Source organism: Phacochoerus africanus, chromosome 3 (genome assembly GCF_016906955.1).
Source record: "Phacochoerus africanus isolate WHEZ1 chromosome 3, ROS_Pafr_v1, whole genome shotgun sequence".
In the NCBI taxonomy this organism is placed as follows: domain Eukaryota; kingdom Metazoa; phylum Chordata; class Mammalia; order Artiodactyla; family Suidae; genus Phacochoerus; species Phacochoerus africanus.
In genome coordinates this window covers 159,916,672-159,942,819 of record NC_062546.1, presented here as the reverse complement: position 1 = coordinate 159,942,819, position 26,148 = coordinate 159,916,672, and the positions used below count along the sequence as shown (strand labels likewise).

At 36.5% G+C, this 26,148-nt stretch overlaps 1 protein-coding gene across 1 annotated transcript in view; it reads right to left on the bottom strand.

Moving 5' to 3' along the window:
* Positions 1-26,148, bottom strand: part of PMS1 (PMS1 homolog 1, mismatch repair system component) — a 121,294-nt gene that overhangs the window by 13,141 nt on the left and 82,005 nt on the right. The window contains 7 exon segments of the mRNA XM_047773055.1: positions 1,423-1,905; positions 15,020-15,515; positions 15,518-15,739; positions 15,742-15,883; positions 16,039-16,182; positions 16,730-16,852; positions 22,922-23,038. Of these exon segments, the coding sequence (XP_047629011.1) occupies positions 1,423-1,905; positions 15,020-15,515; positions 15,518-15,739; positions 15,742-15,883; positions 16,039-16,182; positions 16,730-16,852; positions 22,922-23,038 (1,727 nt within the window).

Here is a 26,148-nt window from a genome sequence, read left to right as displayed (position 1 = left end):
AAAAAAAAGAAAGAAAAACATTTACAAAACCTATAATTCATACAAGCACAAAAAGATTTTTGATATCTAAATGAGAATTTACAAATATTTTAGAAAAGCAATCGAGTATAAAATTTCAAATACAACCTTAGCTCTTTTTAAGGGAAGAAAAAGAAAAGTACTATGAGATGTTTGAACTGTTTTAATATAGCCTAAGACTGTATTAATTCTTTTTAATTCTTCCTTTGACAGTTTCTTAAATCAATCTTGAGAATACTGAAAAAATTAGTTACTGTGATTACTATTGCCTTAATTAAAAAGTAGCTTTAGCAAATGTTTTTCTGCTTCTGCCCTTGTTTTTCTTTCTGAGCTAACTTTGATTTCAAAATGAAAGAGGGAAAAACAAATTAAACACCACCACAAGGAGGCATAGAAAAGAACAGAAACAATGGAATATTTCAATGAACAAGTGACTCTATATCCACAATAGGTTAATGGTATGATATTAGATGAGATTTTTAAATCCATAACAAAATGTAATGGTTGAAGCTTGTTTAGATACAAATTAAATTTAATAATTTCAAAACTATAAAAAACATTTTGAGACAATGAAGAATAATTCCAAGGAATTATTACCATGTAATAATGAAAAAGATATTGTGGCTAGGTAAGAAAACAGCCTTTTTTCTCCCCCCTCTCTTTTTTAGGGCCATAGGCGCAGCATATGGAAGATCCCAGGCTAGGGGTCGAATTGGAGCCTTAGCCACAGCCACATGGGATCTGAGCTGCGTCTGTGACCTATACCACAGCTCACGGCAGTATCAAGTTTTTAACCTACTGAGCAAGGCTAGGGATCAAACTCATCCTAATGGATACAGTCAAGTTCATTATCACTGCGTCACAACAGGAACTCTGAAAATAGTCATTTTTGAAAGAAACATACTGAAAACTCTAAGGGTGGGAACTGTTCTAAATTCCTTAGCTAAGAAACAATAATACATATATATGTGTGTATACACACACACACATATATAGACAGAGAAAATGTGGCATAATCTTGATAATTGTTGATAAAGGCATTCTATTTTAGTGTATGTTTGACATGTTTAAGAAAAAAACAACAACAGTACACAGTGAAGAAAGGCCATGGCAATCCAATGTCAGAATTAACCTGGGGAAGTCACTAATGTACAGGGGGGCACTGAGCTTGATATTTCTTAACCGCAGAAGTAAACTATCTAGAATATTCTACAACATTTGTTTTAAATATTTTAAATTTATTTAAAAGCAATTAATTTCTTTAAATATTAGAAACCCAGTTTTAAAAATGTCTTTAAATAAATACCTCTGTTCCCTACTAGAAAACACTTCTAACTTTTTACTTTCAGTTTCAATTAATAAATGTTTTTGGAGAAAAAAAATATATATATTATTTCATCATACCTCTCTGTTAATATAATTGGCTTTTCCAGTGGTTCTGCAGGAAGTTTATGATTCTCAAGAAGTCTTTTAAACAGCAGAGCTTCTTCCACTCTATATGGATTTAATAACATTATCTCTGTTTTGGATGTAATTAGCCATGCATCAGGAAACTTGAGACTATGGATCAAGCAGAGTTCATCCTTTTCTTCTAAGTCAAATTTGTTATGTTTATCAAAATTCTTTTTTAAGTTTTCCATAGAGAAGGGGATCTGAACTATTTTAATGTTTTGGTTCTTTTTTTCAAATTGGGACTGAAAGAGCTCATCAAGTTTTGGCTGATTAGATAATGAAGTTTTCAACTTGTGCCTCTGTGCCAAATTCCATGCGCTGGTGGGTTTTATCTTTTTTTTCCCATCTTTTAATGATATTTGTGACTCCTGTTCAATGGCTTTCTTGATTTGCCTATTGTATCGTTCCAAGTCTTTAGTAGCCTTCTCTTCATATCTATGAATAGAGATAAGAAAGAACTAATGAAGTCAGAATCAGAAATACATTAACATCTAAAATAAAATTTTATAAAAAACAAAGAGTTAGCATTCCAGGTTCAGTAATGATAAAGGAGCTCATATTAGACTAACCCTCCCACATATAACCATGATAAACTCTGAACAAACTATAGAAATCAACTATTTAAAATAGGCATTGAGGAGCCATAAAAAGCATGCAGAATTTGTAATGGATTCAACCCTTGAAAATAAAAGACCCACCACATTTACACTACTTTTACCCAGAGGGCAGTCCCCAGCAGTAAGAGAGAATAGCAAGAACTCAATCAGAAAGCTCTACTCTTATTAGACTAAGTCATAAGAACACAAAACTTCCTGCTTCCAAAACAACTAGCAATTGAGGGAGAAAAATCCCAAGGGTGAGTATCTAGAGGAAAATAACCATTAAAAGGCTAAATGAGCTAAACAGAGATTTCAATGGCTGTTGTGTGTAGGAGAAACAAAATTTGGAGTTTAAATTTCATATAATTAGATGGCTTGGTAAACACTTTGGGCTCAATTAAAACTAAAGAAGGGCCACATCCTAGGGGTAAGGGAAAAACAAAAACAAAAAACAATGTTCTGGAACTAAGGAAGCTGCCCTAGGACTTCTAGCAAAATTTAAACACTCTTTGCCTGAGGAAGTGTAAAACAGAGCCTCCACAAGCTCAAGGTGATCTGTTAGTAATTTAAATGTTGGTAGAACATAATTCAACACTTTTCAGAAAAAGATAACAGAATCTAGAGTTTCTACAACATATCACCTATACATTCATTATACAAGCAAAAGTTATCATTCAAGCAATAAAACAGGAAAATGTGAATTACAGTAAAGAGAAAAAGTGGACAGTAGAAACAAACTCATGATACAGATGTTGGAAAAAAAATTTTAAAATAGATATATATATATACATATCTATCTATCTATCTATCTATCTATCTATCTATCTATCTATCTATCTATCTATATATATACACACACACACACACACATATATACATATGGACTTAAGGAAAAGATGATCAAAGTGAGAGACCAGAAAGAGAAGGGAAATTATAAAAGAACCAAATGGAAATTCTAAAACTAAAAAATACAGTATCTAAAATGAAAAATACACTGGGCAGACTTAACAGCTGATCAAAGATGGCAAAAAAAAAAGGGTCAGTAAACTTGAAGACAGAACAATAGAAATTATCCAATCTGAACAACAGAGGGAAAAATGATTGAGAAGAACAACTCAGTGACCTATGGCACAACAAACAACCTAACATATATATAACTAGAGTCCCAGATAAAAGATATGAAAGTGATGGGGAAAACAAAATTCAAAGAAATCATGGCTGAAAAGTATCCACTTTGGATAAATGCAACACTTTACAGATCCCAGAAGGTCAGTGAATCCCAAGCAGGATAAATGCAAAGAAATACACAGCTAACTACATTAGAATCAAACTACTGAAAACCAAAGATAAAGATAAAATCCTGGAATCAGAAAAGAAAAAAAAAAGATTTAATAAAAAAGGAGCACCACAACAAATGATGGATATTACTTCTCATCATAAGCAATGTAGAGCCAGATAAAGATGAGTAAATCCTTTAGCTAAAAGAATTCAGAATTCAATTATATCCATAAAAATGTCCTTCAAAACTAAAGCTGAAATAAAAATGTTCAGATTACAAAAAAAGCTGAGAATCTGTGGCCAGTGTAATTACCTTACTAGGAAATTTCAGGCCACTAAATGGAAATTCAGATCTATAGGAAAAAATGATGAGCACCAAGGATGGTAACTGCGCAGCCAAACAGAGTAAAAAAAAAGAATTAAAAAAAAATTCTCTTATTTGAATAACCCATTAAATATTTTAAAAATGGCATTTTAAAGTGAGATTTATCTTTATGCAGATGTAAAATATATGACACCAACTGTATAAATGACAGGGTAAGTGGAATTATACTTGGAACATTTTTATAGTTTATGTGAAAATGGTACCCTACTAACTCTAAGTTGAGTATGATAAATTAAGGATGTATAATATATTCACCAAAGCAAAAAATAAGGCAAAGCCAACAAAGGAATTAAAATTAAAGAATAACCCTAAAGAGGCTGCCACTCTCCCAAAACAAGGAGGAACAGAGAAACAAAATTGAGACCAAAACACAACCATATCAGTTATTACCTTAAATGAACAAAATACTCTATGTGAAAAGCAGAGATTGTCAGACTGAATTTCAAATGCAAAATTCAGAGATAGAGGTGTGGCCAGATGCTGAAGCAGCGGGACCCTGAGCTTGCCTCCTGTCGTGGGCACAACAAAATTACAACTATTTACTGAGCAACTACTGATGAGAATGAACTAGAGAAAAACATCTACACTAAAGATATAAAGAAGGAACGACAAGATGGGTAGGAGGGACACAGCTTAGGCATAGTTAAGACCCATACACCCATGGTGGAAGACCCTCATACAGGAGGAAAACATCAATCACAGAGGTTCTTCTTCAAAAGCCTGGGGCCCAAGCCCCACATCGGGATCCCCATCCCAGAGATCCTGCACCAGAAAGACAAGTTCCCATAAAACTTGGCTCTGAAGGTAAGTGGGGCTTACTTTCAGGAGAGCCAGAGGGCTGAGGGAAATAGATTTCTCTCTTAAAGAACACAAGCAAAATTTCACACTCTAAGACCCAGCAAAGTAGTAATTTCAAAGGAGCCTGGATAAGACCTCTCTTCTGATTTTGGAGACCCTCTCTGAGAGAGGCAGGAGGGAAGTGGAACTCACTTTGAGGACAGATATGCTGACACCAACCATTTTTGGAAGCTTGTACTACCATGTGGACACTGAAGCTGGCAAGTGTCATTCTGGAATCCTATCTCTAGCTTATTAACCTTGAGATTCAGCCCTGCCCCAACGCACTAGCCTTTCATCATCAGTATCGGGACTCCTCAGGATAAGCAGTTAACTGGGCAAGGACATAGCCCCAAACACCAGCAGGATAGCTCCCACAGGACCCCTTGAGCCCACAGCCACTCTAGGACCTGTCCCCACCTACCAGAAGGCCCAGAACCTGGCCCACGCACCAATGCACAGACATTGGTCCTAGGACCCTCAGCTAGCTATTAGGGCTGACCCTAGTACCAGCAAGTAGAAACCAACATGGGACTCCCTAGTCTGAAACTCCAGGATCTGGCTTTGCCCACCAGAGGGGAGGCAATAGACCCAGGGTATCCTGGGCCTGGCCCTGCCCACCAAGGGACTAATATGAGCCCTGGAAACCCCAGCCCCTATACCCAGAGATCCTAAGATGCAACTCTGCCCACCAGTGTGCCTGTAGTAGCCCCAGGACCCAGTTTCACCCACCAGTGGGCCAACACCAACTCTGGGACACTGCAGACTTGACAGTTAGACATTAGAAACTGGCCCACGCACCAGCAGGCCAACATCTCGACTATAGGGAAAGCTGTGTCAGGAACCATCTCTGCCTACCAGCAGGCAGACACAAAATCCAGGACCCCCCAGCCCACAGCCATCCACCTTGAGACCCAGAATTACTAGCCAATGGGCTAGGACTAGTCTTGGGACCCACCAGGACTCTAGCCAGTCTCTCATGACCTGGCTCTGCCAACCAGTGGGCTGGCACCAGTACCAGGACTCCCCTGACTGTGCGACCAGTTGTGCCAGCACCCTTTGCACAAGATAAGTCATGGTAACTAAATGGAATGGCCAGACATATCTACCAGCACACCCACAGTAGTCAGACTACCACAACAGAAGGACCCACACAACCCAAGAGAGGGCATTCCCAAAGCAAATAGCTCTAGTTACTAGAGGTGAATATGCTACTGGCTACTAGGACATCTCTTACAAAAGGCCATTTTTGGAAGGAAATGAGGACAGTTTAAGAGACTGCTGGGATAGCAAGTATACTAACATTCTCATAATAAGGAAAAGAGAGAAAGAAAGGGCAGAGAACATATTTGAAGACATAAGAGCTGAAAACTTCCCTAAACCTGGGAAAGGAAACTGACATTCAGGTATAGGATGCACAGAATCCAAAACAGGATCAACCCAAAGTGACCACAACAAGACCCACTGTAATTAAAACAGCAAAAAATAAAGAGAGAATATTAAAAGTAGCAAAGGAAAAGCAACAAGTTACACACAAGGGAACTCCCATAAAGCTATCAGCAGAAACTCAGCAGGTCAGAAGGGAGTGGCATGATATCTTTAAAGTGATAAAAGGCAAAAACCTAAAACCAAGGCTTTTGTTCAGATTTGAAGGAGAGATCAAAAGTTTTACAGACATGTAAAACTTTGCAAGATGTGTTAAAGGACAACAGATAAAAGTGTTGATGTGGATAAAAGGGAGTCCTTGTGCACCACCACTGGTAGGAATGTAAATTTGTGCAGTTACTATGGAAAACAGTATGGAGATTCCTTGAAAAATTAAAACTAGACCAACATATAATCCAGCAATTCCACTTCTGGGTATTTATCTGTAGAAAATAACATGATAAATATAATTAAGGCTGCTGTACATAATAACATGAAAGATGTTAAGAAAGAAAATTCCAAGAGTTCTCATTATAAGGAAAAAAAATACTGTTTCTACTTCTTTAATGTTGAACATCTACATGAGACGACAGTTCACAAAAATTATTACGGTAATCATTTTATAACATATTTAAGTTAAATCATTATGCTATATACCTTAAATTTATACAGTGCTGTATGGTGATTATACCTCAATAAAACTGGGAGAAAAAAACTGCCTAAAATTTTAAACATTAAGAATTTTTTTTGTCTTAGGGCCACACCCACAGCATAGAGAAGTTCCCAGGCTACAGTCACATTGGAGCTATAGCTGCCAGCCCACACCACAGCCACAGCAGTGCGGGATTCAAGCCACATCTGCTACCTACACTACAGCTCACGGCAATGCCAGATACTTAACCCACAGCAAGGCCAGAGATCGAACCCGCATCCTCATGGATACTAGTCTGATTTGTTTCCACTGCACCACAATAGGAACTCCCAAACATTATGAATATTTTAAGTGAAGTAACTACTAATATTTTTAATTATTAACATTTAGAAAATGCACTTTGGGGAGTTCACACTGTGGCACAGTGGGTTAAAGATCCAGTGTTGCCTTTTGGGTGGGAAAGGTTCGATCCCTGGCCCACCACAGGGATTAAGGATCTGGCATTGCCACAGCAGCTGTGACACAGGTTGCAACTTCAGGTTGGATTTGATCCTTGGTATGGGAACTTCCATATACCATGGGTGTGGCCAAAAAAAGAGAAAAAAAGAAGAAAATGCATTTTGGGAGTTCCCTGGTAGCTCAGTAGGTTAAGGATCTGGTGTTGTCACTGCTGTGGTGTGGATTCAGTCCCTGGCCTGTGGATTCAATCCCTGGCCTGGGAACTCCATCCCTGGCTACAGGAACAGCCAAAAAAAGAAAAAAAAAAAGAAGAAGAAGAAAGAAAATACACTTCATCAGAAACATCTTCATCTTAGTATAGGTGAATGTTTTGTTTCACTTTCACATTTATTCTTGCTTTGCATACTGAAATAAGTACAGTAGTTTGGTTTTTTTTGTTTTTGTTTGTTTGTTTGTTTGTTTTTTGTCTTTTTGCCTTTTCTAGGGCTGCTCCTGTGGCACACAGTTGTTCCCAGGCTAGGGGTCTAATCAGAACCGCGTCTGCGACCTATACTGCAGCTCACGGCAAAGCCAGATCCTTAACCCACTGAGCAAGGCCAGGGATAGAACCTGCAACCTCATGTTCTTAGTTGGATTCGTTAACCCCTGAGCCACGACGGGAACTCCAGTAGTGTTCTTTATTCTACTGATCTGTGCTAAGTATGTTACCAACCTGCTCTTAAGCATTTAATCAATTTCCTATGCAAAATTCTAGTCTAATATCTTTGGGAAAAGCACCAAGAGATGGGTAATGGAATCCTTTTCTATCAAAACATCACCAACTCTCAGGGGAAAAAGTACTAAAAAAAAAAAAACCCTGTATAATAATTAATTTTAAATAAAGGAACATAAAGCGCTATCTAGTACAGCAAAATTAAAATGTAGTCTACTTTATTTATTTATTTAGCTGCACTCGGGCATGTGGAAGTTCCTGGGCAAAGGATCAAAACTGCGCCACAGCAGCAACCTAAGATGCTTGTAGTGACAATGCCTGAACCTTAACCCACTGAGGCACTAGGGAACTCCTGTAGTCCACTTCAAAAACAAAAGCAAATCCAGCTATGTGTTGTATATGGTCTACAAGAGTTAACACAGACAGTTTGGGGGGAAAAAAAGACACAGATTGAAAGTAATATAATAGAAAAGATAAACCATGGAAATGGTAAGCATAAGAAAGATTTGCTATAGTAATATAACATAAATAAGAAATGATACCAGAGATAAGGAAGAGCATTTCATAATGACAAAAGGGCCATTAGGAAGGTACACCAATCATAAATGTGCATGCATCTAATAAAAGAGCTTCAAATTACATGAAGCAAAAACTTACAGATCTAAAGGTAGAAATATATCCAGAATCATAGTTGGGGACTTCAATACCCCTCCCTTAGTAACTGACAGAATTACATCAAAAATAAAGCCATAAAAGGATTTTAGTAATACTATCAACTATCTTGAGTTAACTATTATTTCAGAACACTATATCTAACAACTACAGAATTCAGATTCTTTTTAGGTGTTCATTCTTCAAGACATGCTACCGGGCTTAGTTCTCAATAAATTTCAAAAGATTTATTTTATTTTATTGTTGCTTTTTAGGGCTGCACCCTTGGCATGTGGAAGTTCCCACGCTAGGGGTCAAATCAGAGCTACGGCGGCCAGCCTACGCCACAGCCACAGCCACAGCAAAATGGTGTCCGAGTCGTGTCTGTGACCTACATCACAGCTCATGGCAACACCAGATCCTTAATCCACTGAGCGAGACCAGGGATCGAACCTGCATCCTCGTGGTTCCTAGCCGGGCTCATTAACCACTGAGCTACGAAGGGAACTCTGAAATTTCAAAAGATTTAAATCAATCAATACTTTCTCTATCTACGCCAAAATTAATTACAAAGCAGTACCAATGAGATACTTAGACAAACTCAAAATATTTGGAAACTAAACAACACAGCTTTATTCATAATTGCCCCCAATTGGAAAGAATACAATATCCATCAACTGGAGACCAAAAAAACAAATGGCGGTATACTTATACAACTAAAATATTCACCAAAGAAAAGGAATTAACTATATGGATACATTCAACAAACATGAATGAAAATCACAAAAATATTTTGCTGAGGGGAAAAAGCTGGATATAAATGAGTAAGTATCATTATGATTTTATTTATAAGAAGTTCAAGTAGTGGCAAAACCAAGCCAGTGTGATGGAAATCAAAACAGTGACTGTGAATGGAGACTGGCTTGTAGGTGGCATCAGGAAACTTTCTGGGCTGATAAAAATGTTCTATATTTTTCTGTGATGTGGTTTCATTGGTGTATACATGTGAAAATGTATTTAACTATTATATAGTTAAGATCTATGCATTTCACAGTAGGTAAATTTTATCCATTTTAAAAACCACTTAAAGTATAAGGAAAAAAGGAAATAAATAAAATAATAAAATAAAATATAATAAAAATAAAAAATAATAAAATAAAATAATAAAGTAAGGAGTCAATTTCAAGTCTGAAGAGTTTCTTAAATATTTGCCGTAGCATCAACATGGAAGAAACAATTCCCTGAGCACAACAAAAGAAAACTTACATACATTTAGTAATTGGATACTAGTTAAAATAAAGTCACCATAATAACATTCAAAATAAAAATGACAGGATTAAATTTGTAATGATTTTACAGCTAAATGTTAATTTTTTCAGTTATTTGCTATTCACTTTTAGAGTTAGCAATGAAAAAATAAATTCAAGTAAACTGAACACAACTAAATTATCTAATTCAATTTCAAAGGTACAAGATAATGGACCTTTTAAAATTATACTGGGTAAAAAGTTAAGCGGGGCTTTTCTTTTTGGTTAATAATCAGAGCAAAATGAAACTTCTAGGGCCAAGTATAGCTTGGCATAGTGGTTATATCAACTCTTTTCTAAAAAATTGATATGCCTAGGTCCCACCCTCAGAGCTTTTAACTTTCCACACCTGAGGTTGGGCAGTGCTTATTTATTTATGTATTTGTTTGTTTCTTTTTTTGCTTTTCAGGGCTGTACCCACAGCATATGGAAGGCTAAGGGTCGAATTGGAGGTGCAGCTGCTGACCTATGCCACAGCAACAGCAATGTCAGATCTGAACCATGTCTGCAACCTACACTGCAGCTCAAGGCAACGCCAGACCCTTAACCTTCTGAGCAAGGCCAGGGACTGAATCAGCAACCTCGAGGATACTAGCTGGGTTCATTACCACAGAAGAAATTTCAGGCAGCACTACTTTTAAAGAGCTCCATGGGTGATTCTACAGTATACCCAGAAGTGAAAACTACCAGTTGTGTTCAGTAAAGTATACTGGTTAAGGGCACAGACCTCAGAGACAGACTGCATGGCCTGGTCTTGACATTTAGCAGCTTTGTAAACCTATGCAACCACATAACACAACTGTGGCAACACCAGATGCCTAACCTACTGTGTCTCAAGAGAACTCCCTATTTTTAGTGATTTTAAGTAGAAACATGTTCACAGCTACCGCAAATGAAAGTTTAAGTTCACATCAATTGACTGAGATCCCATTGGGAGGACACACGGCCTAAATCTGGTTTCTAATCCACCAGATGAAAGGAGAGCAAGGAGAAAAAAAAACAGAAAGATAAAATTGTAAAATGAAAAGTATCCCCTACTGCAAAGGCTATTCTAAGCTCTCGATAGAAAACCCCGATTCTAGGTCTTATTTAAACTCCGAACTTTTCATAATCGGACCTGCCTTCCTCTATCCATTTTTACCACATTCCCCCATAATCCATTCCTCTCAAAGAGGGCATCTCCAGTTCCTCCATACTAGCATTTTCCTTCTAGCTTCTGGGCATCCTCACATGCTGTTCCTTCAATATAGAAAATTCCTTACACCATTCTGATTAATTTCTATTCAAGGAAACATTTCCTGTCTGATAGATATGATTAAGCCCAACTGCTAAATGTTTTCATAACTCTGTATGATCCTTCTATTAAAATTCTATAATTACTATGTTTGATAGTGTCTTCCTCATTAGACTGCACTTTGATGAGTACTAGTCAGTGTATGTTTTATTTATCACTTATCACTGTATCTAAAATGACTAGCAAGAGTATACAGGACCTTGTACATAGAATGTCCGCAGTAAATATTTCCTAATTGAAGAAAATAAGGAAGGAAAAGAGAAGAGAAGAGAAGGGAGAAAGAAAAGAAAAAAAAAGGAAGAAAAGGGAAGGGAACGGGAAGCAAGAAGAGAAAAAAAAAAAAGGAAGAAAAGGATATAAAGACTGATTACACATAGAAGAGTCTACTTTCTTATGCCTTGGCACTACTTGTAGAATTTAAGACCTTGGGACAAATTCTAAGATAAAGACTAGAAGACAAATGGTAATTAGTGTGATTCTTGACAGTAATAACATTTTTGCTCTACCTTCTTACTAATCATGATTTTGGATGCAATCTATCATGTCCCTAGATCCTTGGCTATGGAAGGTTCCAATAGAGCTTTTGATGAGATACAGTAAGCCCTACGATCCCAAGATACCTATGTTTTCTTTATAGGTTTCTTTTCTGGCCTCCAAATTAAATTTAACCTTGAATAAGCAAATAAAAATGTCATTATTTTATATATACATATACATATAAAATCAGATATTAACTCTGATTAACATTATGAACAATTCCTTACTATGTGCCATTCATTTTCTTATATCATAACACACAGTATCTTATTTAATCCTCATAAAAAGCCAGGAGATATGGTTCACACATTTTTACAAAAAGCTAGCAAAGATAGGAACTAAGGTTAGCACCCAGGTGTAGCTTCAGAGGTCTGCTTTTGACTAACGATGCCTCTTTTGTCTCTACCCTATAGCAATAAGATAAAATTTTGAAATCCAGAATACTGCTTGATGATAAATTTTTAGATGAGACCTATTAACCATAATCCTTGTAACTTAACACCTTGGGCCTTCAAGGAGAAACAATGCTGATATAAAACTGAACTAGGGAGTTCCCGTTGTGGTGCAAAGGAAATTAATCCAACTAGTATCCATGAGGATACAGGTTCAATCCCTGGCCTTGCTCAGTTGTTTAGGGATCCGGTGTTGCCATGAGTAGATCGCAGTCGCAGCTCGGATCCCGAATTGCTGTGGCATAGACCAGCAGCTGTAGCTTCAATTCAACCCCTAGCATGGGAATTTCCATATGCTGAGGGTGTGGCCCTAAAGGGGGGGGGGGGGACCCTGAAATAATAACTTGCTATTGTGAGGCTGCAAAGGAATAGCTATCTTGAGCTGTTACACTGTCCTTGCTTCCATGAGAACTGAGAACATCTGTACTTTTTTCCTGTTCTCAGGCAACTCTCAATTCATCACCTTCCTGATCAATGGAATTTAACTTCTGGGGTTTGTTGTATTTAAAACTTAAGTGTACTCATCTTTGGAGTTCCCATTGTGGCGCAGCGGAAATGAATCCAACTAGGAACCATGAGGTAACGGGTTCGATCCCTGGCCTTACTCAGTGGGTTAAGGATCTGGCGTTGCTGTGAGCTGTGGTGTAGGTTGCAGACTCGGCTCGGATCCCGTGTTGCTGTGGCTCTGGCGTAGGCCAGTGGCTACAGCTGTGATTAGACCCCTAGCCTGTGAACCTCTGTAAGCCGTGAGAGCAGCCCTAGAAAAGGCAAAAAGACAATAAATAAATAAATAAATAAATAAATAAAGTGTATGTGTCATTAGTTAAAACTAAAGATAACAATATGTGAAACTTATTTGCATCCTGATTCAAATAAACTTTTCAAAAAAATTGACATTTATGAAATAATTAGAAATTTGAACACTGAATATTTGATGACATTAAAGAATTCATGTTTAGAAAGTTATGAGAACTTTATTATGGTTCTATTTAAAATAAGAGTATCTTTGTCTTTTATAGATATATATTAAAATATTGATGAATTAGATATTACCCTAGGATCTGTTTCAGAATAATAATGATGGAGGGGAAGTGATGTGTGTAAAGACATGAAGTGGAGCTGACCATGAGATGAGGTTTAGTGAAACAGGGTAATAGGTTCACTGTACTGTCTAGTCTACTTTTGTGTATGTTTGAAAAAAGAACAAAACACAATAACCATCCCACTTTAAAAAAAAAAGAAGGTGGAGAGAAGTTAACTTATGGAGGTTTTGCCTACTGATGTTAATACTGGTCTTTATTACTTTAAATTGACAGTGTCTTTTTACTATTGGGTAAGCTAAAGAAAAAAAATGAAAAAAAAATTGGTCAAGTATCCATGTAGTTTATCACCAAATAAAACTTCAGATGTTTGACACAGCACTGAGATGTCTTAGGTAGTATGTGATTGGAAGTATAATTACATTTTTTCATCTTCTGGTGGGCTAGATCACTCAAATCATAATACTTTGTTTTTATACTAAGTACCCTAGGTCAATTAGAAGTACCTACCATATTTTTTTGGAATATTTATTAAGATCATTTGACCTAGGGAGTTCCCGTCCTGGCTCAGCAGAAATAATCTGATTAGTATCCTTAAGGAGGCAGGTTCGATCTCTGGCCTCACTCAGTGGATTAAGGATCTGGTGTTGCTGTGAGCTATGGTGCTGGCCGGCAGCTGCAGCTCCGATTCGACCCCTAGCCTGGGAACCTCCATATGCTTCGGGTGCAGCCCTAAAAAGAAAAAAAAAGAAAAAAAAGCAAAAACCAAAAAACAACTCATTTTACCTAAAGGTGGAAGTAATATATAGTAATCTTTTTTTTTTTTTTTTGCTTTTTACTTTTTAGGGCCACACTCACGGCATATGGAGGTTCCCAGGCCAGAGTTGAATTGGAGCTACAGTGGCCGGCCTACACCACTGCTGCAGCAACGAAGGATCTAAGCAGTGTCTGTGACCTACACCACAGCTCACAGCAATGCCAGATCCCTAATCTACTGAGCAAGGCCAGGGATCGAACCCGCAACCTCATTCATTTCTGCTGTGCCATGATAGGAACTCCCCAATATACAGTTATTTTAAACTATAGATAAACAAAGATAGATCAAACCACCTGTTTACCTACCTCACAAAACCCTTCATGGTTTATAAGTTGCCAATAAAAAGATTTTAGAAAAGAGCCTTGAGTTGCACTAAATACAAACAATATTAACATCACTAGATTAAATCTGTAGCAATGTTACAATTTTTGTACTGTTACATTAGAGACTAACTTAAAAAGGGAAGAGTTAATATCTTTCTTAAAAACACAAGTTTTAATTGTTCTAATGTAAAAGTTTATAAAGAAAAAGTCCTGTCAAAGGAAGATTAACATAAGAAATAAAAGAAAATGGTAGTTTTAAATTAAGAATGGAAAACTTTTTTTTTTGGTCTTTTGTTCTTTTGAAGCCCGCACCAGTGGCATATGGAGGTTCCCAGGCTAGGGGTCTAAGCAGAGCTGTAGCTGCCGGCCTACGCCACAGCAATGCCAGATCCGAGCCACATCTGCTACCTACACCACAGCTCACGACAACGCCAGAATCCTTAACCCACTGAGCAAGGCCAGGGATCAAACCTGCAACCTCATGGTTCCTAGTCAGATTCGTTTCCCTGCACCACTATGGGAATTCCCAAGAATGGAAAACTTTTAACTATAATCTTAAATCAGAAAGTAAAGCATTTACCAAAACAAACAAAAAAGCCTCATAAAAACCTCTAAATTAGGAAAAAAAGTAATGGCAAAAAAGGTACTCTAGTGAAGCCGAAAGTTATTTTCCATTTCGCTTTTCCATAAATAAGAAGTTTAAAAAATTTTTTGAACCCAATAAGTCACATAGAATGGAAATACGTGAGAATTAGGCCACATGAAAACTCTGGAAACTTACTTTACTTTTTCCTCTTCACTCAGTGTCTTCCACAGTTCTTCAATTTGTGCTGTAGCATCTTCCAAACTAGTCTTGGAATTTTCTGTGAGAAACTGAGCACGATGATCTTGAACAAAAAGGGCTCTTGCTGACATGGGTTTCTTGATTACTCGATTGCTAATTAAATCATAAGCTGTAAGCTGTCCAGATTTGTTATCTATCACATTTGATTTTTTGTCACAGAAACTTTCACTGAGATTCTTTTGCTCAGGACTTGAATTATTATTATTGCTTACTTTACATGCTGAACTTTCTTGAGGCATTAAAATTTTCACAGGTTCAATGTTTTCTCCTCTTGAATTTTTAAGTACACTTCCCTTACTCCAGTCATCTGCACAAATTTCCAAAGACTTCTCAAGGACTGCTTCTTCCTCATTTTCCTCTATATGATCTTTATTGGCATTTTCTGATTGGGCATGCTCAACAGAATCCACAAGACGAGTTTCACTATATTCCTTTGGGTGTTTTCATATGGTAAATTATTCATTGGGATCTCCTGATAAGTGTTCTTATCAATGCTAGAATTTTCACTATTAAAATGATCACCAAAATGGTCACCAACATGTATCTGAGGATCTACACAAAAATCAGTGTTGTTCCCAGATTTATCATCATGCACATCATTTTGGAAAAGAATGGCTGAAGTATCAACATTTGGATAATTATTTCCACATGTTCCATAAAAAGCACATCTGTTTCTGTTGCTTTATTAACAACCGTGTCAGCTGAGGAAACATCTGTTTTATCACTTTCATAAGAATTTGTACTAGGTAGTGATCCATAACAAGTCATCATCAGATTTTCAAGAGCAATTAAAACAGACTCCTAAAAATACAAATCAACAAATATTAGGGAAAATTATGAAAATAACATCAAAAAATACGCAAATAAGCAAATCTCTAATTTCACGTGAAAATGGTTAAGACTAAGTTAGTCTGTAAGTAGCATAAATACAAAAAAAATTATCTGAGAAAGGTTACCTTATTCTGTAATAATACTTGACTTTTATCTGGTGTTAAATTCACATCCACATCAACTGTAGGAACATCAATTTTCAGAAAGAAAATGGGATACAATCGAGTAGTTTCCTTTAGGCATTTCAGATTGTAATAATGTCGGATAAGCTAGGAATATATGTAATGAATAAAAGACAGAAAAGGTGACATAAATAAAGACAGTATTGCCATCCTTAAAATACCACCAAAAGAAGCATATTCAGTTGAGAAACTGAGTGTATGTAACTGCTCATGAGGAAAAGCAGTATCTAAAGCGTAATATTCATTTAGAAGGCTTGAACTTACATGAAGCATGTCATTAAGAAGTATAAAAATCCAATGTAACTGACTTCATGGTTAAAAGATCATAGTCTCATGGATGTTCTGAAAGTACTGGGTTCAAATTCTATTTCTGTTACTTCCTGGCTATGCGGTCTAAGATAGTTATTAACATTTCGGTTTCTTTGCTATAAATAAAGATAATAATTCATAATAGAATTTCTGTAAAGAGTAACATGTAAGGTACCTAGCACAATGCTTCATAAATGGTATTTATCTTTTTGTCCTTTTTCCTTATTTTAGAAACAATTCTTAGAAGTAGTCCATATAATAAGCTGACAAATAACAGAGTTTTTATTTCTGATCCAAGTGATAACATTTTTCTGAAAAAGATTACCTTTAATATGTCCTTTTGGTGTACTGGTCGACTGTTTATAAAGATGAAACTCCTTTCTGGGGTTGAAAGACTTGTGACAGAGTGGTCTGCATTATGTTTTGGAAGAAATCCACTTAGATAAATCTATAATTGTAATAAATAATTATAGAATTAATATGCAATATAAACAAAAGATGTGATTCCATGGGTCTGGCTATATACGATACATCAAAAGGTATTAAAAAAACCAAACAAATGAATTTTCATTTTAAGATCTAAAGAGCCATATACTTCCTAATAACCATGACCTGCACACTAATCTTAAATAAATTACTAAAGCATGTTTAAATTGAGTAAGCAACCTTTAACTCTCCCATTTTGCAACTCTATTTTAAGGAGAAATTGGCATTCATGAAAGTTTCATGAATGGGCATGTATCTTATTGTCATAGGACACACAGCATAAACATTGTTCTGTTCAACCCTACCTTCTTCCTATGTTTTAAAAATTTCCTTCCTCATATTGTGAATTTCCTTTGGCTATCTGTCCTTTTCTTTTCAGCCACCTTTTTCTATAAGGAAGTAGCTGTTTCTATCTTTATTCTAAGTATGGTATGAAGTCAGTCTCACTGGATTTTCATTCCTGAGGGGGGAAAAAAATCTTTTACTCTGTGACACATGTCAGTGTGGTACTTTTTCTTCATTTTTGTTTAAAGAACTTTTCTACAAACAAGCCAATTATTTTAATGCTGTTTTTCTCTATGTTACAAATATATGAAAAGGAAGGAGAAAATAAAGAAGGATCTCAGAAAAAATACCAGAGTAAAGAGAGAGATTTAGGGCATAGAAGGCAAGGAAAATGCTCCTATTTTTTATTTTTAAAGGTAATAGAGAGAATTGTTAGGAATATAGGATAGAGCTAGATTGACATGATTTAAATCCCAGCTCCACTACTAGTGTGATCTTGTTAAATTATTTAAAATACAGGCCTGTAAGAATCTCTTATCTATACAGGCCTGTAAGAATCTCTTATCTGAAACAAATGGAATCAGATCTTTTATTAATCTGTTAAGAAACACTAATAGTAAAACGCCAGCTTGGGTTTATCAAAGCAAGAATGTCAGTGGGGGTGCTATTTTTAGTTAAGCAGAAACCATGAGGCTCCTTACAAACATAGCCTGTAGGCTGCCACCTATGTCCATGGCAATCCTTGCCCCTGGAAATAAGTGTTTAAGGAGATGCATTACCAGTTTTAGAACACTAAGTGCATTATTGTCACAGGGCCAAACTGCGCCAATTAAAAAATTAATACATAAAGCTGGATAATCCATTACAAAATGATACTACTTAATTAACTGTAAAACTTCACAACATCTATAAATGTTGTGTAATTTACCAAGTAACATGAGATACTTCTTAAAGCACCTGTTGAGCATCAGGGAGAGCCTGTTCAGCCTCTCAAAGACTTATTAGGCTTGACGATAAAAAAAAAAAAGTCCAGACTAGGTAAGAAGAAAGATTAAAATGAAGAAAAAATTGATAATATTGCTAATGTTTTCCTTCCACACCATCTTAGCTGGCCAATGAATAATTACTACTACTTCCAAACACTGAGCTTTAAAAATGGTTTAAGATAATCTTAAGAACCAACTATGTTATATAGAAAAGTAAAATCAAATAGTAAAGGCTTGTAAAATGCTATAAAAAATGATAATCAGACTAGTTTATGGGGAAAAAAGTCTTTAAGAGGCCAAATCAGTGAAACAAAATAAAAAATTAGATCTTATAAAATTCTATACCCAAGTATTTCTCAACTAAAAAGCAAAACAAAAATTAAAGAAAAAAATATAGGAGTTCCCGTCATGGCTCAATGGAAACAAATCTGACTAGCATCCATGAGGACGCAGGTTCAATCCCTGGCCTCACTCAGTGGGTTGAGGATCCGGTGTTGCTGTGATGTAGGCCGCAGATGCAGCTCAATCCCAAGTTGCTGTGGCCATGGCTTGGGACAGCAGTTACAGCTCTAATTGGACCCCTAGCCTGGGAACCTCCATATGCCACAGGTGCAACCCTAAAAAGACAACACACACACAAAAAGAAAAAATATAAACAAATAGTTCTCCCCTGATTGTTCTTCAACTATGGATCCCTCTCTTCTTCCTCTTTGGTTTGACTTCCTGATTTCTCTCAGCCTATAATATGAAAGTCCCCCTTAGTTCCATCATCAGACCCGTTTTTCTTGCCCTGTATTCTCAGAGTAATTTCATCCCATCTATACATACACACCAGTGATGCTAAGACAGAGACATAGAGGCCCTATTTCTTTCATCCCCCAATGCTTACTATTTTTAACTAGATGTCAAAAAAAAAAAAAAAAAACCCTTCTCAATCTCACCACATTACAAACTTGATAAAATATTCCATCCTGGAGTTCCCACCGTGGCACACTGAAAACAAATCCAACTAGTATCCATGAGGACCTGGGTTTGATCCCTGGCCTCACTCAGTGGGTTGGGGATTTGGCGTTGCCGTGAGCTGTGGTGCAGGTCAAAGATGCAGCTTGGATCTGGCATTGCTGTGGCTGTGGCCAGCAGCTGCAGCTTGGATTCGACCCCTAGCTTGAGAACTTCCATATGCCACGGCTGCAGCCCTGGAAAAAAAAAAAAAAAGCAAAAAAACCCCCTCATCTCATGTCTACCTCGATGTCCCATTAGCTTCTCCTGTATTCCTTTACCATGATAAAGTGCTCTGCCCCATCCAATCTGTCAAACCATCTCCCCTCCTCTACTCTGATTCTGTTGAAGTAACTTTTATTTTCCCTTTTTTAACAAACCACTCTCTCCTCTTTCAGGAAACTTCTATAACTCAGTGGAGCTATGTTTCTAAAGTAAAAAGTTTAGTACTTCTGATCAGGTTAATGGAATACATTCACAGAGAAATTCCCCTCTCTCCCATCCCAAATGCAAATACATATAGCAGTGATGGATCAAATCAGTTTTTACAAAAATTTTAAATGACCTAACCATTAAATAATAAGACAAGGGAGTTCCTGCTGTGGCGTGGTGGGTTAAGAATCCGACTGCAGTGGCTTGGTTTGCTGCAGAGGCAAGGATTTGATCCCCTACCCAGCACAGTGTGTTAAAAGATCCAGTGTTGCTGCAGCTGTGGTGTAGGTTGCACATGGGGCTCGGATTCAACCTGTGGCTTGGGAACTTCCATAGGCTGTGAGTATGGCCATAAAAATAAAGCAAAAATCAAAAAAAAAAGACAAACATAAAGGTGTTGTGAATGCAAAACATAACAGGGAGTGATGGCTGAAATCAAAAGCCCTTATGTGCTCTATGATCAGAAACCAGTTGTATCAGGGAAAAAAAATGTAATGATGTGTGGTGATGAATGTAACTACTGTGGCGATCATTTCACAATGTGTACATATAACAAATCATAATGCTGTATACCTGAAACTAATATGTCAATTATATCTCAGTTAAATAAGGGAAAAAGAAACCAACTGATCAGTGGGAAATCAAATTCTAGTATGGAAAAAGGAACCCAAAACACATATAAGCAAGGGATTAAAATCAGTTTTTCCCTTTGAAATGGGCAAATCCCTCCCAAGTCAGCTAGGAAGAGGGGTCTGTAAAATCCTGGCAAGATGAAACGCATTAACTACTAATATTAATACCTGGTTTTGATATTGGCCAAACCATGGAAGGGAGGGAAAAATGGGAGGGGGAAAACAAAGCAACAAAACCAATAAATCTTCATTCAAGATGATTTTGCAAATTAAAATTTCAAAGCATATAAAATAGCACAGAATGAGAGAATACTCTCTCAGGAAAGTAGAGCAATAAGAAAATGGCATTGAAATTATTAAGTATACCATTCTTTTAGAAGAGCACATAAAAAAAAATCTATTACATTAAAAAAAAAAAAACCCAGAAGATAAAAAAGTCAAAATTAGTAGCTATAAATCAAGTTTAGAAGAAATAATACAAAAACAGTATCGTTTTGGGAAAAAAAAAAATCAGGCAGCACTGAGGAATTCACTCAGAACTTAGTATGGATTAATGCAGAGATATCAAAGGGAAGAGATGTCAAAAAAAAAAAAATTAAAAAAACCCCCAAAACTTGAGGAGTTCCATCAAGCCAACAAAGCCACACTGGGAGACCACCTAAGAAATGCCACCTCAGCAGTGGTACAGATGGCATCACCATCCATAATTAGGATTTTTCCTAGGTGGCAATGCTATAGAGAAGAAATGTACCCCCCCCCTCAACATTATGCAAAGAGATGTTATAAAGATTTTCTGCACCCAAGGCTCCCAAAGGCTTATGCATCTGCCATCCCAGTCCAGTGAAGGGCCCTGGTGGCCAAGTTTCACAACTTGAACCTATGCAGTAAGGATAAGTGAGGTGAGAGGGGCAACCATTAACAGTAGGCAAACAACTTAAGACTGCTTTGGCTAGGAATAAGGGGTCAAAGGAACTCTGAAAGCCCAGAAAACATGGAGTGGTGATGGGTAGCTGGTGGCAGGATAAATACAATACCCATTTAGATATTTAGTTCATGAACAAAAGAGGAATTTGGTTAGATGATCATTCTTGCCAGAGAGATACTCAAGTTTGTCATTCTGACAACCCATCAAAGTGGAACTATTCAGCAACACATGGTTTCCAAATTCCCCCAATCCCCATGCAAGAATAACCATGTGAAGGCACAGCAAAGTTTTGGTATGTGTGATAGATTACCAACAGCCCTTGCATAATTCTATCTCAAGACAAAATTTAAAAATCAAGGAACAAGCATAGATCTAGCAACATATCTCAATACAGATTAGAGGAAAAAATTTTCAACTGCAGGACTGACTCAAGTAATAGTCCCAATCACACATCATAGCTGACCAAGGTCTACATCAGTGCTTTTCCTACCTGAATGTGCATTTTGGAGGTCTTGTTAAAATGCATATTCTGATTCAGTATGTCTGGGAAGAGATCTGAGATTCTTCAACTAACAAGCTTTTAAGTAATGCCAATGCTGCTGGTCTTCAGGCCAAACTATGACAGAACCTCTAGAGCACAACACCACAGCTGTCAGGTCTGGATCTCCTGTCTCTTGTTACCAGCATAAGCAATCAAGCTCCATGAAGCCACAGGCAATCCAGGGGAATTTAGACAGTATCCTCCGTATCCCAACTTAGCCACCATGACCAGCCATCGTCCAAGGTGGCACTAGTGTCTAAACTATTACAACAACTATGAAGGGAGTTCTGAAAAACAGAACCCTTGTCAGATGATGACCAGTAAGGCTGGCCTGAATTGTTCCTCAGGCAGAGAGAACTCTTAACACATTAATTGAGCACACACTCCCATCCAAGACTCTAGTAAAAAGATAATAATTAAAAACTCAATACTGCAGGAGTTCTCTTTTGGCACAGTAGGTCAATGAAGTGGCTTGGGTTGCTGTCATGGCATGGGTTTGATCCCTTGGCTGTGAACTTCCATATGCCACAGGTGTAGCCAAAAATAATAATAATAATAATAATAATTCAATACTGAAAAAAAGAATAGGAGGGGAGGTAGTAGCAGAAAAGAGAATCCAACAAATTATGAAAAAGAGAAAAGGAGACCAGAGAAGTCATAATAAAATATACGTAATATTGTTTTTAATTTTTATAATCAATCTTCAAAGAAAAGATAGTTACATAAGAAAATAGATTATTACAAGTGATAACATGAAAGTGGAGCTGACATGACTAAGAGAGGGAAGAGTAAGTAAAAGCAAGAGTGAGAGTGCTAATAACTTCGCCCAGTATTATAGAGGCTCAACAACACTGAAGCTGACAGATCAAGAAAAGCTGGAGTACATTTTTAGGATGGGGAAGGGAAAACAAAGATAAGAGAGCTCAACTCCTTTTCTTTTATTATGGAAAGTAAACAGACGAAGATTCTAAATTGAAAAAATCACTAAAAAAATTTAATGTATGTACTACTTAAATTTAAAAACAATAAATAGAAGAGATAAAAATAGGAAGTAAGGCAGGGGAATGAGGTTTAATATTGAGGTCTGTAAGTTTCTTCTTTTTAACCTTATATACACACTTAATTAAAATTTTAAAAGAAAAAATTCTTGCCACCCCAACCCCACAAAAAGGAAATAATTTAACAGTTTCATTGGTAAATGAGAATTATAAAAGACAATTCTGGTGTATACCTGAGATTCTTCAGAGTGGTACTGAAAGGCTTCCATATTCCCCATAACAGCAGTCCCCAGAACAGACATGAGAGCCATTTTATGATCTGATACTCTAGTTTTCTGCCAAATAATTGCCTATAGACAAAATGACAGACAACTTTTAACACAGATGCACTTAGTAAACACAAGTACTTACACAATTTATTTCTACATTTAGCATTCATCCCGAGCTTATATTTTCAGCAACATTTATAACAGATGTACAGGCTATAATGTCTGATAGAACTCTGGTTCGGAATTTTAGGAGCTGCATATGCTACAGCGTAGAATCTATTTTAACTTTCCTTAAGCTCAATTCTCTTCTTTCTACAAGATGGCTGAGAATATTTATCTCCCAGAGTTGTTGAAAGATGAAAATACATAATGTAGGCAAACACAAAGGCTAGTGCCAGGCATAACAGTTTCATTAAATATTAATTCTCTCCCCTCTTTTAACCCTAAACTTCCGAAGATATTCTTCAGAGTATATTGACATTAAGTAACAACTCCAAGTGTTACTATTCGATTGACGATAACATCTATAAGATTTCTATAATCAAACTGGTATAAAAATTTCAGATAATGCACGCTCTTTATAATTACTTCTTCTTTTTTTTTTTTTTTTTTTTTTTTTTTGCTTTTTAGGGCTGCACTCTTGGCATATGGAGGTTCCCAGTCTAGGGGTCTAATCAGAGCTACAGCTGCCGGCCTATACCACAGCAACGCAGGATCCGAGTCACATTTGCAACAACCACAGCTCATGGTAATGCTGGATCCCTAATCCACTGATAAAGGCTTGGGATCAAACCCGCAACCTCATGGTTCCTAGGCGGATTTGTTTCCCCTGCATTGCAACAGGAACTTCTCTTTAACGGTTACTTTTATAATTACCTTTATACACAGAGAACTTACAAAAAGCTAACTGAACCTCATAGACATCAAAATTGAATAATAAACTGGATTTTTTTTTCCACTGCAAGTATGTAGTAGAGAAGTTTAAGAGAATCATGGTTCAGAGAGACTGGACCAAAGTTTGGCTGTGAAGTGTATGCTCAGGTATGACATACTGAAATTTTATTTAGCTAACAAGGTTCAAATAGAATCAAATCTCTTGAGAAACCATCAATACAGACACAATTTATTCATTTAACATATATTCACTTAGTACCTTCTAATCCTAAAACACATGTGTAAAGTGCTTAGGAGAAAAAGCAACATCAACATTCAGGAGGTAGGCAGAGGAAGAAGAGGTGAATAAAAAGGACTGGCCACAGAGGCAAGAAGAGCCATGGGACAGTATGGTGCATAGAACAAGGATGCTTTTTAAGAAGTAGTCATGTGTGACCAAGTTACTCAATATTTAGTGTAACAGGATAACATTTATCTATTCCCAGGGTTTTACTAACAGTAATCAAATATGAATTAGGACTTATGGAGAACTTACTAGGCAAAACTATTCTAGAAACTGTTAATTTTCACAACCATTTCAGGCAGGTATTACTTCATTTCGCAGATGAGGAGAGTAGGCTCAGAGATTGATTTACTCAACGAAACAGAGATAGGTCATGAATCAGGATTTATACCCTAACCTTCCTGGCTCCAATTTTTTACTTTGCTAATCTCTCTCTCTTCTCTAGTCAAAGACAGTAATAAACTAGAACCAACTTCAGACCATAACTGGGAATTCTCAGATGGTGTCTCTGATAAACACATTTTCATATGTGATCATGTGACAGGTTATGAAATCTCCAGTTGCCTAAGGGAATGAATACATTCTCAAAACAAAATTATTTTAAAAATTCATTTAAAGTTAAATAATGTACCTTTAGAAACAGGGTACACTTCTAAACGGAAGATAGAAAATAGGTGACCAAGGTTCTTTCCACTTTCTATAAACAGATACTGATAAAATGACTACCAAAAAGTTGCAGATGATACTGACAGCAACAAGGCTCTTTAAAAGATCACTCTGAATGACAATGGTTCCTAGTTATTGTTTTTTTTCCCTTTTAAAGTAGATTTTGAGCCATTTTTAAAATATCTCTGAACAAATTTCAGCATAGATACAATTTTAATGTAATGCCTTTGAATTCTGATTATTAAACATAATATGTATCAAGGTAGAAATCATGTTAAGATATTAGGGTGCTTCATTTCATCAGTGTCCAGGTTAAGACAGTGATCAATTAGACTGACTGGATTCACAAGTAAAACTGTGCAGAATTCCTTTTATTTTATTTGGTCCACACTAGAAATTTTAGAGGCATAAAAACTATGCTCAAGTGTTTTCAGGTTAAAACATGTGATTTCAAGTGATTTGAGAATTTGGGCACTGAAACTTAAAAGCTCAATCTTCACATATTTATGGGCAAAATTCCAAAGTGATATTTATCAAATAAAGAAGTTTAATGTTCTTACTAATAGCTATATAACCTATACTTCTGTATGTTATAAAGCATTTAATCCTTTTTGCACTGAGAGCTGCAGTGCAAAAAAATCTATATAAACACAGCCTTCCTGAAAGATTCCAAAAGCACTAGTCCGCTCAACATGCCTATACACATCAAAGTTCTGAGGTCCCATCACAGAGAAGAGAGTAATGGGTTACAAAGACATACAAGGAAAAAAATGATCAGAATCCTTGCCCTTAGGGAGAGTAAAAGCTGGCTGAATTAGAATGCTGGTACTTGGTACCAATAGGATAATTAAGTACACACAAATATTTGGTTGATAATGAGCAATAATTTCTTTTTTTTAATCATTTTTTTCAGCTGTGAGGTGTAATTGACAAAAATCATATTTAAGGCATACAATGTGTTTCACATAACTTCAAACGTGTAATGAGTATCGCAATCAAACTAATTAGCATTCATTCCTCACATAGTTACCATTTTTTTGTTTTGTTTTTCCATTCCACCACCTACCCCTCCGGCAACCACCTGTTTATTCTCTGAGTCTTTGTTTTGTTATATTTGTTCATTTGTTTTGTTTTTTACATTCCACATATAAGTGAAATCGTACAATACTACTTTTTCTGACTCACTTCATTTAGCATAAATACCCTCTAGGTGCATCCATGTTGTCAAAAATGGCAAAATTTCATTCTCCTTTGAGCATGAAAAATATTTCATTGTATATAAATATACCACATCTTCTTTATTCATTCACTGCTGATGGGCACGTAGGTTGCTTCCATGTCTTGGCTA